The sequence below is a fragment of the Xenopus laevis genome, chromosome 9_10L (genome assembly GCF_017654675.1).
Source record: "Xenopus laevis strain J_2021 chromosome 9_10L, Xenopus_laevis_v10.1, whole genome shotgun sequence".
Lineage (NCBI taxonomy): Eukaryota > Metazoa > Chordata > Amphibia > Anura > Pipidae > Xenopus > Xenopus laevis.
Genome location: NC_054387.1, coordinates 2,111,620 through 2,129,613, shown reverse-complemented (window position 1 = coordinate 2,129,613; position 17,994 = coordinate 2,111,620). Strand labels below are relative to the sequence as shown.

The following is a 17,994-nucleotide window of genomic DNA, read 5'->3' as shown; positions in this document are numbered from 1 at the left end:
GAGAGCTGTGTCTCCTGGATGAAAGACCTGCAGTTCCTGTTCAGTTCCTGCTGTTCCCATAGTTTGGCCTGCAGGACGACTGGGTAGTATTGTGTTGGACAGCCTGTATATAGCCACCTTCAGCGCTTAAAATCCAGAATTGAGATAAATAGTGGGTTTTAAATAAGGAGGCCTTATTTACATGTCCTGCAAGTGCAAGGCCTTAAAGGGATACTGTCATGGGAAAACAGGTTTTTTACAAAATGCAGCAGTTAATAGTGCTGCTCCAGCAAAATTCTGCACTGAAATCCATTTTTCAAAAGAGCAACCAGATTTTTTTATATTTAATTTTGAAATCTGACATGGGGCTAGACATATGTCAGTTTCCCAGCTGCCCCCAGTCATGTGACTTGTGCTCTGATAAACTTCAGTCTCTCTTTACTGCAAGTTGGAGTGATATCACCCCCAGCAGCCTAACAGAACAGTGGGAAGGTAACCAGCAGCTCCCTAACACAAGATAACAGCTGCCTGGTAGATCTAAGAACAACACTCAATAGTAAAAGCCAAGTCCCACTGAGACACATTCAGTTACATTACAGAAATAACAGCCTGCCAGAAAGTAGTTCCATCCTAAAGTACAGGCTCAAGTCACATGACTGGGGGCAGCTGGGAAACTGAGAATATATCTGGTCCCATGTCAGATTTTAAAATTGAATATTAAAAAAATCTGTTTGCTCTTTTGAGAATTGGATTTCAGTGCAGAAGTCTGCTGGATTATCACTATTAACTGATGCGTTTTGAAAAAAACATGTTTTCCCATGACAGTATCCCTTTCATCAATACAGCACTTGCGCCCTTGGATTCTTGGTGCAGACTTTGCTTTGAATCTTGAGTCAAAGCAGATATATGATTGTAAAAATATATAGGGCGTCCACACTCAAATAAATAGTGCCATATTCACACAGTGGTATTTTTTAAATACTTTCTTTATATGTAAAAAATACATTCATTAGTTTTACAGACAATTTGGTTCAAAAGTTGTCAAAGCAGATATATGGCCAGACCCACCGACCCACCTGTAGTTGAATATTCAGCCGCACTGAAATGCAGCACACCTGCGCCTCCACCTTTGTGCGCATACTTGAGAAAGATATAGTAACCCCATGGCTTTTGCCTCTCCCCCCAAGTAGAGAAAGTACAAAGAAAAAGGGAATGGAAGCTCCCGGCTAAAATGAAAGGCTGGCCAATTTGGGATTGAAACACTGCAAAAGAGGATCTTAACGGGGGGTATGATCACTATTTAAAAATATATAAGGAGACAGCACCTGATACTTTATTTAACAGCAGGTCCTTCATGCAGAAGTGGTTGTACTGGCCAGTACATTGGATAACTTTAGGAAAGGGCTGGATGACTTTCAGCAAGGACCAAAATACAACTTTACTTGTATTTATGTTAAAAATAAAAAGTTCCTTCACTGTAATGCAGTGATCTTATGAAATAAGAATAAGATGAGAGTTTGATCATGCAACCAAAGAAATATTGATAAATTATCTTGGAAGTGTCCATAAAATCATGAAATTTAAGATGATCATCTACCTTGTGGTTGTATTCCATAATATAATTTTTTTAAAGGCAGCTGAAGTCATGGGAGGCAAAATAATCTAGGCCACCAAAGACACAGGGACAGGCACCCATTGATGTGGCAGTCTTTGAGTGGGTGGCAACGTCTGAAAAATTAGCGTCCTAAACCACAGCGGAGGAGGATGAGGAGATATGAGTGGCTTGTGGCAGGAAGAGCTGATGCTGCAGAAAGAACAGGACAGGCTAATATCATACTTAATGGGTTTAGCGGAAACAACGCTGAGACCAATTCATGAACAAGGAACATGAGTTAACTCTGGATTATGTTATTTCCATTCTTCTGTTATTCCACAGAAGATCAATGGTGAATATCAGGTGTCAGAAATACTGAAACTGGGAAATTTAAGTTGAATATAAGAATTACGAGAAAAGGGCCTCTTATTCTACTGATTTAAGAAATATGCCCAGCATGGCAGCACTTGCAATTGACCAATGACTACACTGATGGGAATATTTTTTAGTAATTTGCTCCAACCATAAGTGTACCAGGGCTATGAATCTATATGACTTTGGATTCTAGGGTCCATATGGAGAGAACAACAGTTGGTACTTCCGATTCCTATGATGTGTAGAGCAAATGCTTTAAAATAGTATTGCCCAGTCCAAGGATCTCCTGCTGATGTTGTACTTGAAAATTGTTATTAGTGGTTAATGATTCTGTCTTAAATAAGGGGTTCTTCTTTCTATATTTATTAAGGAGATATTAAAAGTTATTAAAGCCCTTTAGTTTGTACAGTGAGAACAAATGAGCTAGCTTTTTCTGAGAAAACCACTTTGAGTCATTGGTGTTGCCATGGGGGTCTTCTTTGAACCTCACAGTCCTTAATACGGCAGAATGACTGGGTGCAGGTAAAGTATGTACATTGTGATCTTCCTTAGGGAAAAATAAAAAACCAAAGGAAGGTCTACTCCAACACGTAAACTGAACCAATACAATGGAGTGTCTGACCCACCCATCTGTTCCAAAACACATCAAACGGAATACTAAACTCACCTATTACATTATTATTTACTTTGCTCACTCCTTGCATTTCAGTAAACAAACACAAATTTAATTCCGTTGTACACTAACCTCCATTATCCACGACTTCCTGATTGGCCTCTTGATCCGTGTTCTTTGAGGCCTCCTCCTCGTGTTGCTGAAACACATCATCGTTTGAGTCGGCCTCTTGATTTCTCTTTGCAGAGGAAACGGTCAGATCTAATAAAAAAAAGTCAGCATGCATGAATAACTATAGGATATGCATTTTGAATGAATTTAAAAGGAATTAGCATTTATACAATTTGTAGGCAATGCAATTTTACTGATCTTGGCAAATGAAACATGGTTGACATTGATCATGTTGTCTATTGTGAATTGTTTCTGGAAGGAGATATGCACCGATGGAATGTCTGGTGCATATACTTTAGTGCGTAGATTTATAAGAAAATAAAAAGAAGCAAAATCCTCAAGGGCAGTGTTAAGGTAGAGCATTTCCCTGTACCTCTGCAGCCTTAAGGTGGCCATGCACGCATGAATATTATTGTATGAAACAAAGTTTTGAAGGCACCCTTTAGACTTAAATTTAGAATGTTTTTATACACATTACTGGATGAGCGCGTAAAATGATTATGTGTAATGTTGGAGGCAAATCTTCATATAAATTAGGTTACCTGCAGGTTCTGGCTGATCTTGAGAGCTCATAGAATCTCTACTCGTATCAGCATCTAAAAAAAGAAAGCAAAAAATGTATTTAATTAACTTTAAACAAAGTTACCACTGTAAGATGCAACACCAACCAAATGGCACCTAGAACGGCATCTATTGAGTTGATTTCCACTAGAGTAGATAAGAAAATAAAATGTATTATTATGAACTCCTATACCCAAGTTTACGGCTAAACAGAAATAAGTATAGGTTTACTATTTTACCTATTAAACGTCATCAACTATCAGTGGAAATGCTGAAGCAGCAATTGAGAGGCAGAAAAACTATTACCCACGGAAACCTGGAAACTGTGTACCTACACATTTGGACAACAAATCCAAGATTCAACAATTCCTAAGAGATACTGTATGCTTCAACAGAAAATTCTACTCGAGGAAGAAAAAAAGTTTCAAATAATAAATTCCTACACAGAAAAACTCAAATGGAAAATAAATCCAAGAGTTTCATAAGTGCCATGCCTACACAGAAAAAGTCGTCTGGGGAAAAACAAGTTGACTGTAATGAACTTAGGTTCACGTAAAACACAACTGTGGGGTTATCCTGGTTCGGTTCAACAATATCTCTCAGCAATTGTATATGTGCTCCTACTTCTTGGCAGTATTGCCCCTGGACTGATTATTTGGCATCTGACCTATTGCCTGATTAGTGGACTATGCTCTGGATACCCCTGCTCAGCTGTTTACCTTATTTTGGATTGATTATTGGATTGATTAGATACAGCAAGGATTTATTAGAGAAAGATTCATGAGCGATCAAACTGCTGATGAAGAGATGAGTAGAAATTTAGACCATAGAGTTACAGAGGATGTGGTCAGCTACGATTTTGCTAAAGTCTTTTAGTTATGTGAGAAGAAAAGAGCAGGTTGTTGGTCAGACCACTGTAGAATTAAGAGGTGGGCTAACTAAACATTTACCTTTATGGTTGATCTATTAATACAGGGGGCCCTGACAGCACAGATAATTGCGAACTACAAACACACTTTATTTAGGCCCAGGCAGATTAGACAAAGTAGGTAAAGTAGGTAGAGAAATGGTCAAGGTACAGAGACGTCATGACTACAAGTATATACATTTTATGATCTGACACAAGAGTAAACAAATTAAAATGGGCTAGAACCACACAAAGCCATACTACTACACATGGGGAAATCATCGATATTACAGCATAATCAGCATATTACTGTCCATGGACGTACTATTGAATCTGTTGGATGTTTTTGATGACTTGAAGTGTCCCTTCTCACGCTCATGTCAATGTTGACAAGGGTGCACATGTTTATTATGTAGGAATATCTTGACTGAAGAAGTGCATTTCAAGTGTGATGTGATTCCAGCAACTGCCAGCTGCATTAGCCAAAAAGCGAGTTTTATCTAATGCAGTAGCATAACAAGAAGGGGTGCAAACACACAAGGGGCAGGTTAACTGAATGTTCAGATACATGAACCATATCTTCATGGAATTTGTATGTTCCTCCCATCTCTGCACTGGTTCCCTCCTGATGCTCTGGTTTTCTCACGTAGCCCAAAATCACATAGGCTGGTTACCTGTCTTATAATAAAAATTACCCTTATCCACTTGAATATGATTGGAAAATTATGTAAAACGCTGCACTTGAAAAGGAACTGACTAGATTGATGAGCAACCTTTGATATGTGTAGTATAATGTATGTAAAGTACAGAGCGAGCTGGAATGTAGTGTATGTTCTCTAGGAGTAATTGGGTAGGGGGCACATCGGTTCCCATAGTGGCACAGCTAGGGATCCTCAGGCCCATTCTAACTACTGGAGTATATGGTACCCAATAAGTGTGTCGCACATGGACTTCTGATTATGGCAAAAAAACATGTGTAAGGCACATTATATAAATAATGAGGGCCACTTGAAATATACCATGTTGTATCTCACTGTTATTAGAAGTATAAGGATAATCCAGACTGGAGAAAGCATGAGATCTCTGTAACCTACTGAGAGATAATATATCTGCTGTAAATAGACTTGTGTTTTATGTAATGTGGTTTCTGAAGATGATCTACTTGCTAAAACAATTTTAGATCCATAGCAATGACTCACTGTAACTTGCAATCACTTTGACTCGAGCGTTGTACATTGTTCAGATCAAAATAAAACCACAAAACAACTTAATGTGCCTTATACCAAAAACAAATGAAAAATAGATTAAGAAGCAGCTGAAGTGTTTTCAGACGCATTTTATCATCGGATAATGGCAAGCATTAAAGGAAAGGGAAACCTTAATTCACAGGGGGAGCCTAACATATTGGCATAATTACCCCCCTACACAGACTTGTGCAGTATGGTATCATCTGATTTTAATCTACTGCATAGTCTAAAGGTGGCCATGCATGGGCCAATAAAAGCTGCCTTCTTGGTCCTTATAGATATAGTCCAGATATCATTCCGGTGGGTCTTTTCCCATCCACCAAGGACTGAATAGGCATGTTGATAGCGTTCTCATCTGATGGGCCTGCATGATCTAAGCGTTACCTGCCAGGCAAACAATTGGATCACTCTGATTTGTCCCAGCGTGTGCATGGCCAAATAGGGCTCATATTTACTCATTTGGCAACCTTGTTAAACAAGCAAATCTCTGGCAGTGTATAAATGTCTGGGAAAGTCAGGCAAGGTGGCGGAGCTGCTCTCCTTTTTAGATTGTATGATGCCGCTGACAGCTCCCGCCACCCATTGTCTACTAAAAACATGTAATTGTAACCATGTGCACCTATTCTGTTATTCTACCTTCTATTTGTATCCAGTTAAGCTGGCCATATAGAATAAGATCTGCTCATTTGGTGAGGTTTGAACACAATATTTGAACACAATATTTTGTACGCTATTTGGAACGTGTATGTTGGATGGACGAGCTCAGGTTAAAACTAGATACCATGAATATCAGTAGGTTCATCGATGGGGGAGGTCTGAATATTTCATGTGTTGATTTACCATGTAGGCCAATGCCTTGTGAAGTTCCAGATGAAGAAGTGAAGAGAAGCCTTACAGGATCAGCCTCTAGTATGATGCCTTTAGTCAAACCAACTATTAGAGCCAAAGCAAAGCCATTTATGTCTACCATAATCAAAAGCCTCTGCTTACATTTGTTGACACCAGACTACCTAAAGGAGGAACAAAATGCTTGGAAGACTGGAACCACCATACAGAACCATCAGTGTTGATATACCTAGATCAGAAGATATTTTAATCTATCAAAGCAATTGATTTCATTCGGTTATTTAAACTAATTCCGGTTTCTCTCATTGTGCTGCTTCAGCTTCACATTACTTCAGCACAAGTACTTCTTTCATTTTGTGCCCAATAATTACACTCCCCTTCATACACAAATGCAGGGGTTGTCTAAAAATGCAACCATTCATTACACGGGAGATCTGGTAACCCTGCCATATGTTTTCTGTGCAGTATGACAACAGACACAAGCAGTTCTGTGGTGTACCAAGTTTTCACTTTGAATATTCTTGGTAGAATTTACACATGCAGACTCCCTACTTGACAAATGCAAAGACCCAATTTTATACACTGATCATTTTTTTAACCAAAGACCAAGGCATTGGCATCATCTGTAGAACTATAAACAAGAAAATGATGCATTTGATATATAAGTGCAATATTTCATTCCCAGTCATAAGTGAAAACTGGTTGTGCTAAATGCATCGTACCAAAGTGTGGCTAATATAGACAAACATTGCAAAGCAATTTGCTCAAAAACTCTGCTAAAAATATAACCTTCATCAGGCTCACAGAAAGAAAAAGCCTGTGGAATTTACATTTGTGCAAGAATTCAAGGCTTTTTTTTTCTTTTAAATTCAGTTTTATCCTTTGCAAGCCTGCTGTGCCGTTTACAGGTGTTTACCAGAGCAATGAACAGCGCTTTGGTCCTTGCAGACTTTTCGATGCAAATACAAAACCACAGGAAAGAACAACAGTCACGCAGTAGAAAGCTTTTGATCCATCTCATAATTTGAGTCACTTAACACCTCCTAATATTTCCCAGGTTGTAAGCTTATATGTATGCAAGCCACACACACAGAACAAAGTTCTTCCAGCAAGAAAAAGACTTGCTTTTAATTTAATTAATGTTGCAAATTGTACTTCGCATTTGTTATATAGGTACATTTGCAAGGGAATAATATAATATATATTTATTTGTTTTTATGTAGTACATTGAGCTTGGCTGATCAGGTGTAATCAGTAGCCCTGAGAGAAGAGGGGAAGGTTCTCTACAATAAAGGAACTTGGAAAGTAAAGTTGGGGCACCAACAAAGCACTAGACCTTAAAGGGGAACGATCGTGAAAATGAAAATTTAATATAAGCTTCATAATACCGAAATAAGAAACTTTCTAAATACAATCAATTAAAAAGTTTGTAGGGTTTCTGAAATAATCAAGTTTATCTTCACTATTCCTCTCTCAGCATCTGTTTCTCTTCATTCTTCATGCAGCAGTTGGGTGTCAGATATTCATTGACAGTTAGATCCAATATATCTTATAGGGGGCTCCTTTTGCCTAGAAGATGTATTAGAGCTCACTTAAATACAAACAAAATAACTGCCTTTTGCACAAATTCTGCATGTAGAGTGACATGATGTCTGATGATTTTACTAGAGTGAGGATTTTACTAGAGTGAGATCAAATACATCTTCTAGGCAAAAGGAGCCCCCCATAGACAGATGCTGAGAGAGGGATAGTGAAGATAAACCTGATTATTTCAGAAATACTAAAGAAAATTTTAATTGATTGTATTTAATACGGTTCTTATTACAGTATGCTGAAGCTTATATTACATTTTCATTTTCGTGATAGTTCTCCTTTAATAGTCAGGAAAGAAAATGCGTGTAATCCAAGCATCCATTCAACATTCAAACCTATATATTTTTTTTTATTATTATTATATAAGAAATTAAAATAGATTAGAAAAAGTATTAATAATATGATAAAAGTATTCCTTAACTATTTTTTTACCTTACATTCCCCATAAGGTTTTGGTTGGTAACAGAGTGTAAAGCACCCTTTGTCCTGTTCTTGTTCTAGGCTAGAAAAAATACACTTTAAAGACTAATTGTCATCTAAAACATAATAATAATCGTTTCCAAATAGCAGATATTAGCACTCTACTGAACTGAACAGAATAGTCTATCTGGGGCCATACAAGTGCTTTGTAAAGAGGAAGAATAACCCTCTCCTCCCATGAATCAATATTCCTTTAAATTCAGGAGAATACTTTACTAGCTGCCTGGCACTGCTTGCTACAGCCAAGTTAGTTATCCACAAGCATCACCAGGTTCTTCTCCATTGTGGATTTTCCCAGTCCTAGTTTGTCCAGAGCTCCCTTCAAGGATGCCACATTGTGCATGGAATTCACTAGCTTGCAATGTTTTATGCCATCAGCAAACACAGATACATTGTTTACACTCTCCCAACCAAATAAATTGAATAATAATGAAGGCTGGCCCAATAGAGGACCCTTGGACACCCACTAAGAACCCTTCTCCAAGTAGAGAATGTTCCACTGTCAAGCACAACTGACAATCCACATACAAACAGCATATTAGTAATACTGGCATGTGTGGTATCACATACGCCTGTAATTTATCAGACCTAGCATTTTAGAGTGAGAAATGTTTTAAAATGTTTTTTCGCAATTTCAGTTCATGGGTATTTATAATTTGTTCACACATTGATGTCCAAGAAAATCATGTTGCGAGAGGTTCCCACAAAGCAACTCTACAATTTCTCAAGAACTCTCCTGTAAGTGATATAATAAATAATTCTTTCAGCAAAAAGGTCCAATGAAAGATTGATAAACACAAGAAATCTTATTCTGTGGGAGATTATGTACTTGTTGGAATCTAACTAAATATTACATTTAAATTGACCTTTAAATATTATCAACTTTAATCATAGAGGTGGTGCTTGCTCCAGACATTTCTGTACTTATCAGACTAGTCTGTAGGTGTGTGAACTGGGAGTGAAAGTAAGTAGCTCTATACTCATAGAAATGAATAGACGTTTGCAGTCAGAGGTAAATGACATTCTTTTCTACCCCTAGTAACTGTCAAGTCCAAAGGGACAAAGATTGTAAAAGTCAACAAACACCTGAACACATTTCCAACATATGCTATATTTAGTTGGCTCAGTTTGAACATAGGTGTATGTTTCCCAATTGGATAGCAAACTTATTTATTTCAATTATTTTATGTAAAAAAAAATGTAACTCTATAATTCTGTTGAGACAGTGTGTTCTATTTCGACTTGAATGGTGGTCCCCATGGTTAAATGCACATGAAACATTTTCCTTTAATATACATTTTTAAAAGAAGCTTTTGACTATCCAATACACATAATACTTATAATGGCACATAGTATATGACTGAACTAGTGGTAAACAGGTTTAAGTACACATTCCTCAATGAATTTTCAGGATTTTATAAATATAATCTGGTTTTCAGCCAAAACGTCGGTATGTTCGCCTACAATAAATTATAGTGAATAGTCCCGTGAGTGCAGTCTTTTACATTTTTGGTTTGTGTTGCTATGTTCGGTGACTCGCACCCAGGCACTTAATAGATTTTTTGCCGATGCATTTTTGGATATTATGTAGAATGTAGATTATTGAATGTTTCCCCCTGCATGGAACAAAGTCAGCCCTGTTCACGTTTAAACTAAGAAAGATTCAGCTTTCAGTCTCTACACAGTTTATCAGCATAGACCAGTTACAATTAGAGTCACCGGGATCAAAAGAACCTCATTCTCTGCTGTATTTTGCAGGTGCATTCACAAGCAATGGCTACATGCCAAGAAGAAAGGGGAACGGATTACCTTCAAGTGAGATTAGGGACAGAATGAAGTGTTTAGAGAACTTATAATGAAGAAAGTGTTCCCCAGCTGCACAATTTTATAAAAATAACTGGAGCAAAACACCCCCATAAAATTATGACATCAACGTTCCATAAGCATTAACTGCCTAATATTCACTCAGATCAGCCAATACTCCCATTACCTCTATGGTGGCACAGGTGAAACTGGGGTATCTATGGAAAGGAGCAAGAAATATTTTCAATGTTGGACTATGATGGATATCTTAAGAGTAAAGTAAAACAAAATGGTGATGAAAGATGTAATGGTAGGGCCAAAAATAGGTTGGTGCCTTTCTAGTAAGAAACGGCATTTGTTTGAAGGCCCAATTTCCAATCTGTTCTCAAACTTGGCTAGGTTCTTCACTCACTGGACACATTTATCTATGTCACATTTAACGTGTCTATGAGTATGGCCAACATGTGCCAGCAGCCACACTTCAACAAACTTTTACCGTAAGTGTGGAGCTCTACGTCCTATCCTGGATTCCTGGGGGGCTGAAACTTCAGGTCAAGTTTGGAAAGCCAAAGCGACTTGTATGTTTTCCCATCTTCGATTTACATTATTGCCAATGGGAAAGTATTTGGAGGAGATTAGTTGTCCGCACTAGAGGAGAAATATCTTTGTGTGTGAGTGGCCTGAAAGTAGCTCAACAATTAGTAGTACCGATAGCCATTATTTAGTCTTAGTATTTAGTCATTATTAAGATCGTAAGGTCTAAAGAGCAGGAACTTTCTTAACCAGTATTTATACATAATCCATGCTATGAGTAAATGCCCTTCTACTGTACAGTGCTGTGAAAAACACTGGCACTTTATTAATACTTATTAACAGTAATAATAGATTAATTATATTCACAAAGGAGAGTAAAATACTTTTCTGTTAGCCTTACAAGACTCTACCATAAACTTTACTCCACGTATATATTAATATATATTTACATGTTCTTTGTTCCACAGGAAAAAGCAAAATGCTGAGCCCAAAAAGGAGGCACCAAGCAAGTGCTATACAACTCTTTCGCTTTTGGTTAACCGCCCCCTGAAGCCCACTATAACAGTATGTATTTTTAGACACTACAGAAAATGCCACACTACCACCCCTCTCATGCTCCATCCTGTCGGCTCAGTTTATGGGACAGAATTGAGAAGTGTTAAATTTTAGGTCAATGTGTAAATAGCACAAAGAGCTGCTGTTTTACACTGAACTTTAAATTTTCGTTCCACTTTACTTATCTTAAATACAATCACTGTTTCCTAATTTTTAGTAACCAAATACAAGAAGGTTTATCTGCCCTGTAACATCAGTTTATCAGTGATTCCGTTTTAGGAGAGACTAATTATTATCAAAACTACACAGCAAGAGAAGAAGGATGAGCAAGTTGCTACAATAAGAACCGCTTCTCAAATTGACATAGTTACCCCACACTCCTAAAAAGAAGAGACAGAGTATTATGAAAGGTTTGGGGTACAGAGAGGATTGATGAAAAAGAGGATCATGAAAAGGGGTGGAAACATCTTATGAGAAGGTCAAAGACATTGAGGGCAACAGTACTGCAAAAAAAGAGGAGAGAAAAGAGGAAGAAAGATGTCAGATGTGTAAAACATAGAGAGAAGAAAGCCATATAGTAAATAGATTGATAGATAGGAGGATTTCAGCTTTTCCCACTGTTAATGCTCATAATATAGTCAGCTATAGACTTAGATATTCAGGAATAAATTTCCAATTCCATGACCTAAATGAATTTGACTGTATTACATTTTTAACAAAGTACCTTCTTATTCCTGGTTATATGGTTCTATTTGTTTAGTAATTGGATTTTTAAAAATCGCAGGAATATTAACACAAAGATTATTTCATATTTACCAACTTTGTGGCCATTGACGCTTCAAACGAGAGTATTTTGTTATTTGGCAAACCGTTATCTGAATAGTTCAGAAACATGGCAATGGGATTTTACATAAAGTCCCATTTAAGATAACAATTTTTCCTCAGCACAGTGGTCTTTATGGTAACTAAGTTATTATAAATCCATGTCGGGGGCAAAACAGTGGTATACTTATTTTTGGCAGCCTAAATAAACGTTTTTGTAAATTACAGATGGAATCCTTATCCATAAAACCCCAGGTCCCATACATTCTGACAGTCTATCCCATATTTACTGTCTATATATTATAATTATATATAGTTATAAATATATGCATTTATCACAATGACTATACAGTATATATATCTATATTATTCAAGAAGACCAGCAACACTGGGTCTTTTGTTCAAAAATAAAAATACTATATTTATGTGATCATATGCAGCCAACGTGATGTTTCGGTCCACTCTGGGACCTTTCTCAAGGCACAATATATTATATAAATTAAGGTTTGCAGGGTTGGAAGCTCTACAAAATAATGTGTAGTAGAGCCCAGTGACTTCTAGTTTTGCCAGAGACTTTGGGTGTGCTGTTTAACTACCTTACCTGGAATCTCTAACCTGTATCCCTGTAGTTATTCAATGGCAGCTAGTTGGGTATTACTAATTCTTAGATTTCAGTATTTGAATAAAAAATATTTTTGGGACGCAGCAATATTTACCCCATGCCCTGTATGAAGCCTATGAGGGCAAACCAAATGACTTTGTCTTGTCATGTGAGCGTCAACACTTGCATTAGGGATAAGGAAAATATCAAATATGTGGAATTTTTAATAGATGATAATTCTATGGTGCACCTAGAACAGGGGTGCCAAAAAGATAGATGGGGATCTACCAGTAGAGCTTTAGCTGGTGATTAGTAGATCTCAAGACACTGTCAACAAACAGCTTGTCTAAATCACCCTCCACCTGTTTCATGGTTTTTATTCAGATGTTTATTATGTTAAGGTCATATTAGGAATAGTTGTTTGCAAATATAGCAATATACATTTTCCCATAAATCAATATTTAAGTAACATTTTCCATGGACTAGAAAGCTAACAATGCTTTTACGGATGTACTGTAGATCCTCTTGGGACAACATCACTAAAAGTAGACCTTGCATTAGAAAAGTATGGGCACTCCTGACCTAGAATATATGTTGGTATAATACTATAGGGCAGTTGTTCCTTGTTGATCACAATAAATCACATTACACACCCAATGTACTACTCCTCTGAGTCTTCCGCTATAAAAATAAATTAACGAAATAAACATCTGAGATTCAAAAAATTCCAATTATTCCATGTGAGAGCTTGCGGGGTGTGCGAGTAAAACAAGAATACACTTATGGCTGAGTTTGGATTTTGTTTTAATTGCTGGGTTAAGTCAAGAAAAGTGAAATGTGGCCGCACAGTGGCGCAGTTTTTTTTTCTTAGGTCTATAGAATTTAGTTTAACCCCTGAAGGCTACACGGTGTGGTGAGTCTATGCAAATAAATAACGTTCTATCTACAGCAGGCATGTCCAAAGTCAGGCCCACGGGCCAATTGCGGCACGTTTTCAAATTTACACCGGCCCTCAGCCTCCATCATGAAATTAATAATAATGTGGCCCCCCAGCACAGTGCAATGAGGAATCGCGTAGCCGTAGCAGTAACATTTGGGCACATGATTAGTGAAATGATCTGCCACTTGGTCTATACCGCTGCCTGTGTGCTTTGTAAAAGAAGTATTGATGCCCCACTCTCGCATACTTTTTTAGGGCTGAAGGAGCAATAAACGTACTGACGTGCCAGTACAGTAAACTAAAGACATATGCGAGAGAGCAGTGCGTCACTAGGTGCCAGTACGTGTCTTTTACTAAAACCTTCAGCTCACAGGCAGCAGTATAGACCAAGTGGCAGATCATTTCCTTATCATGTGCCCAAATATTACTGCTACGTCTATGCGATATCTTGTTTAAATGAGGCGCGGAGAATAAGTCCAAACAGACTCCACTTCCTAAACGCCGTGTACGTGTCCATCTCGGGGAGTGAATGCTCCTGACCACAAGCTAGCTACATTGGAATGGATGTCAGGCTGAATGGTCGGCCCTCACAAATTTTCACCTCACTAAATCAGGCCCTCGTTGCATAATGTTTGGACACCCCAGATTTACACCTGTGCCACTATATTTTATCTGGACAGTGGCAAACTGGATATCTTAATCGCCTTCTAGCAGGTCTGGATCGAGAATCAAAATAGGCCCTGCCATTCCAAGTACACAGAGGCCCAAACAACCCCCTAGCAGCCCAAACAGCCCACTATATGATAACTTTCTATAGAACGATACAGCAGCCCCTCCGGAATTTGCCAGAGACCACAGATTGCCAGTTCCGGGCCTGACCCTGGCATTTTAGGTACACAAGAGGCCTGCCATCTAGTTAACCGCTACTAGTTGCCATGGGTCACTTCCCGTCAAACACATCACCGTTACGGTAAAGGACACTTGGTCTGGGTGACCTGCTGCCGTTTACGTTGCTGAGAACAGAAGCATACGGGAAGAATACAAAGTGAAAGTATTCCTTATGAGGTGGGCACAAGAGTGGCTTTATATAAGTGGTACCATGCCTTTCTGAATCAGCGGCGGGTACAATATTTATGTTTTAACACCAAGGGGCAGAGTTATGAATCATTTCTCCACAAAACTCTCTATAAATTAGCCCAATACTCCATGCCCTTGTGTGTAGATCACTTACAGGCTTATATTGACTGAATAGAAACTGAACTAGTTCAGTCACACTTGATATTATTGTAATTGTCTGTAAAAACAAAGTAATCCCTCAAAACTCCCAAGTCCCAGCCTCATGCTGTGAGGAAATATAGTGACCAAATAAAACATATACGCCTCAATAAAAACCATATGAATTGCTGTGATGTTGTATTAGCAACTGGATACTGACGTTAAATAGGAATTACAAAAAAAAATCAGCACATCAAGCGCAGTTACACAGCTATAAACTACCGCGGATGGATTCCCATTGGGAAAAGGCGCTGGAAGCAAAGCCCCGCCCCTCCCTTTCCATTGCTCGCTCTGTATCGCTCACCCGTCATAGTGCGACTCTTCCCAAAAGATCCCTCCGCCGCGCTCTGATCCACGTGCTTCTCCTGCTGCCGCGCAGTCTCCAAATAGTTCGGCAGGCGGGAGATTCCTATAGCGACATGTAGCGCCTTCCGGAGGGATGAGGCGTCACACGCTGAAGGGGAAGGGGGAGTGGAGGCGGGCGGGCTTGGGGTTGTGTCAGAGTAATCCTGCTGACAGAGTTATCTGAGTATAAAGATACGTTTTCTGTCACAAAGTTGATTTGAAGTCTGTAGTTTCACAGACTTCATAAATGCGCCGTCGTTTGTAGTTAAAACGGAGTCCTGCTTTTCTACATATTTCACTGCTGAGCTTTTTGTCAGTGAGCCATAAAACAATAACATGAAGTAATTAATTATAATGGAGCCGCCTGTCTTTCCACTCAAGGAATCACTTTTATCTCCCAATATCTCTGCCTTCAAACAAAATGGAGGGCTGGCACTTGGCTGCCATTTTAGGCTGGGATGCCAAAGTTATTAATCGTTAAGAAAGAAGCCGTATAGAGGATAGTTTTCTTCAGAAAAGGTAGCCATGAGACAAAGGGAGAACAAAAGCTGAGCTTGTTAGCAGCTGGGATACAAAATAGGCATTTCAACTATAGAGAGGCCCAAACATCCCAATAAGCTTTTATTTTCTGCTTCATTGTAAACCTACAAAACAAGTCAGGTGGGAATTGCTGAGACTGGGAAATTAGTACTAGGGCTATGTTAAAAGAACATTACTTACCAGCACATTAACAGGCTTTCAAGTGGACTTTAAAGCTGCCCATAGACGCAAAGATTTTACCTCAATATCGGATGAACGATCGTACGTCCTCATCTCCCGACCTGCCACTAACCATTCCGACCAAATAAAGCAGTAAAATAACTGGTCAGTCGATGTTGTCCGACCAATCTGCTGACAGTCTCCCACTGAAAATCGTCCGATCGGCAATACATGCAGAGATATGATCCGTAGCCGTCTAAAATTTTCTAACCTGTCCGATCGACTGAACGACCGATCGGCATGGCGAGATAAATGTCGGGAAGCTCCACACACTATCCGAAAATGGTGCGAATCGAGGATCTAATCTGTGCGTCTATGGCCAGTTTAAAGGCATATCTGTCAGAAGAACTGGGAGTAGGGTGGACACAATTGAAGGAGGTCTAGCAGTTGTTTTCACTCCACATAATATCATATTACTTATTCCCTTCTGAAATGGAGATCCCTAGGACAGACTGGGTTACTCCTCAGATACACCAGATCATGTACTGTATGAAATGACAACGCCAATGTTACCAAAATGGACCGGAGCTTAAAATGATTTATTTGTAACTTAAAGTGATAAAATAATTTAAACATTAGCGCAGTTATTACGGAACTTTACTTGTGATCATGCTACAACTGATCCTTCGAGAAAACGCGCTTCAGAAAAAACATGACAGTTTGTAGGCTATAAGTTTGAATTCAGTAGAAACATGCAGGCACTAGGGATGCACCATCTGTCTATCTATCTATCTATCTATCTATCTATCTATCTATCTATCTATCTATCTATCTATATACTATTGCACACTAGCAGCATCCAACCGCACTGCTATTGACAACAGCATCAAGCTACAACTTCACCTTGAAGCTACAACTTCACCTACTTCTGAATGCAACTCAAACAACAGTTTAAAGGAACAACGAGGCCCCCTGTTTTACATTAACAAACCTTGTATATTACCCTCATTCTTCATACACGGCTGGTGATCCCCCCTAGGGTTTATATCATTCACAAGCTTCCATCCCTCTGTATGGACAGTGATAATGGTAGTTGCAGTGTAACTTAATTTCTCGTTATTTGTATGTAGAAAACTCTTATGCACATCTTTTGGTGTCTCAATAAAAAAACCCACCAGGCCACACATCATTGGCCCCGTAGGTCTTTTATTTACTTAGAGAGGTGCCCATAGCAAGCAATCAGATCATTATGTTTACTGTGTAACTTGTATTAGAGAACCAGTTGCTGACTGGTTGTTGCAATATAGGTTAGCAAAATCATTTTTCAGGTTCATTGAATCTGTCCGGTAGCAGGAAAAAAAACATTGGGTGCCTACGTAACTAACTGTAATGTGATAGACTTCCCCTGTTACAGCTAAGCTTTCAAAGCAAGGTTTTTCCTTTAAATAGTTTTGTGGTAAACCAAAGGACATCCTTAGGTGTCCAAACCCAGAATCATTTCATGGTGGTGGCATAATAAGTTATTGTGGTGTTTAAATGAGGTTTTGGAGGAATTTTATGTTCCTTTCTATGACATGTGGGAAGCACAAATACAGATAAACACCTTGTACTTACCGCATCCACCCGCGGGTGAGGGACATGTTGAAGTGAAGGAGTTTATTGCAACTTTTGTGGCTTTTTTTTTTACTGTACCTTCTGGTGCAACTTTGTATTAGCAAAGAGATTCATGAAAAATAAGGATTTTAATAAACGGGCTGACTGCCGATAACATAGATATATTGTCATAAAACTTGTCGACTCCACGGCTGCAAAATCGCCCAAGGGGTAGACACAAAAAGAACAGAAAATGAATAAAGTGATGGATGAAACATGTTATTAAGATTCACTTTAAATCAAATATAGTTCTAGCATATTATCTTCAGGGAAATTAGTGCTGCATGCATAACTCATATGTTAGCTTAGCAGATCAATAAATCTATACTGGGTTGACAAGTAGTTTCTTAGGTCCTGCTCTGAACATATCAAGATAGGGCATGTTGATGTATTTACAAAGG

The 17,994-nt window shown here is 38.5% G+C and overlaps 1 protein-coding gene across 2 annotated transcripts in view; it reads right to left on the bottom strand.

Moving 5' to 3' along the window:
* The window catches only part of ikzf3.L (IKAROS family zinc finger 3 L homeolog), a 31,968-nt gene extending 16,653 nt beyond the window's left edge, over positions 1-15,315 (bottom strand). The window contains exons 1-3 of one of the 2 annotated variants that reach the window (XM_041575635.1): positions 15,201-15,315; positions 3,275-3,328; positions 2,694-2,822 (exon numbers count right to left, since the gene is read on the bottom strand). In XM_041575635.1, the coding sequence (XP_041431569.1) occupies positions 2,694-2,822; positions 3,275-3,328; positions 15,201-15,207 (190 nt within the window). In that variant the 5' untranslated portion in view covers positions 15,208-15,315. 2 annotated transcript variants of the gene reach the window in all.
* Positions 15,316-17,994: the final 2,679 nt, after the last annotated feature.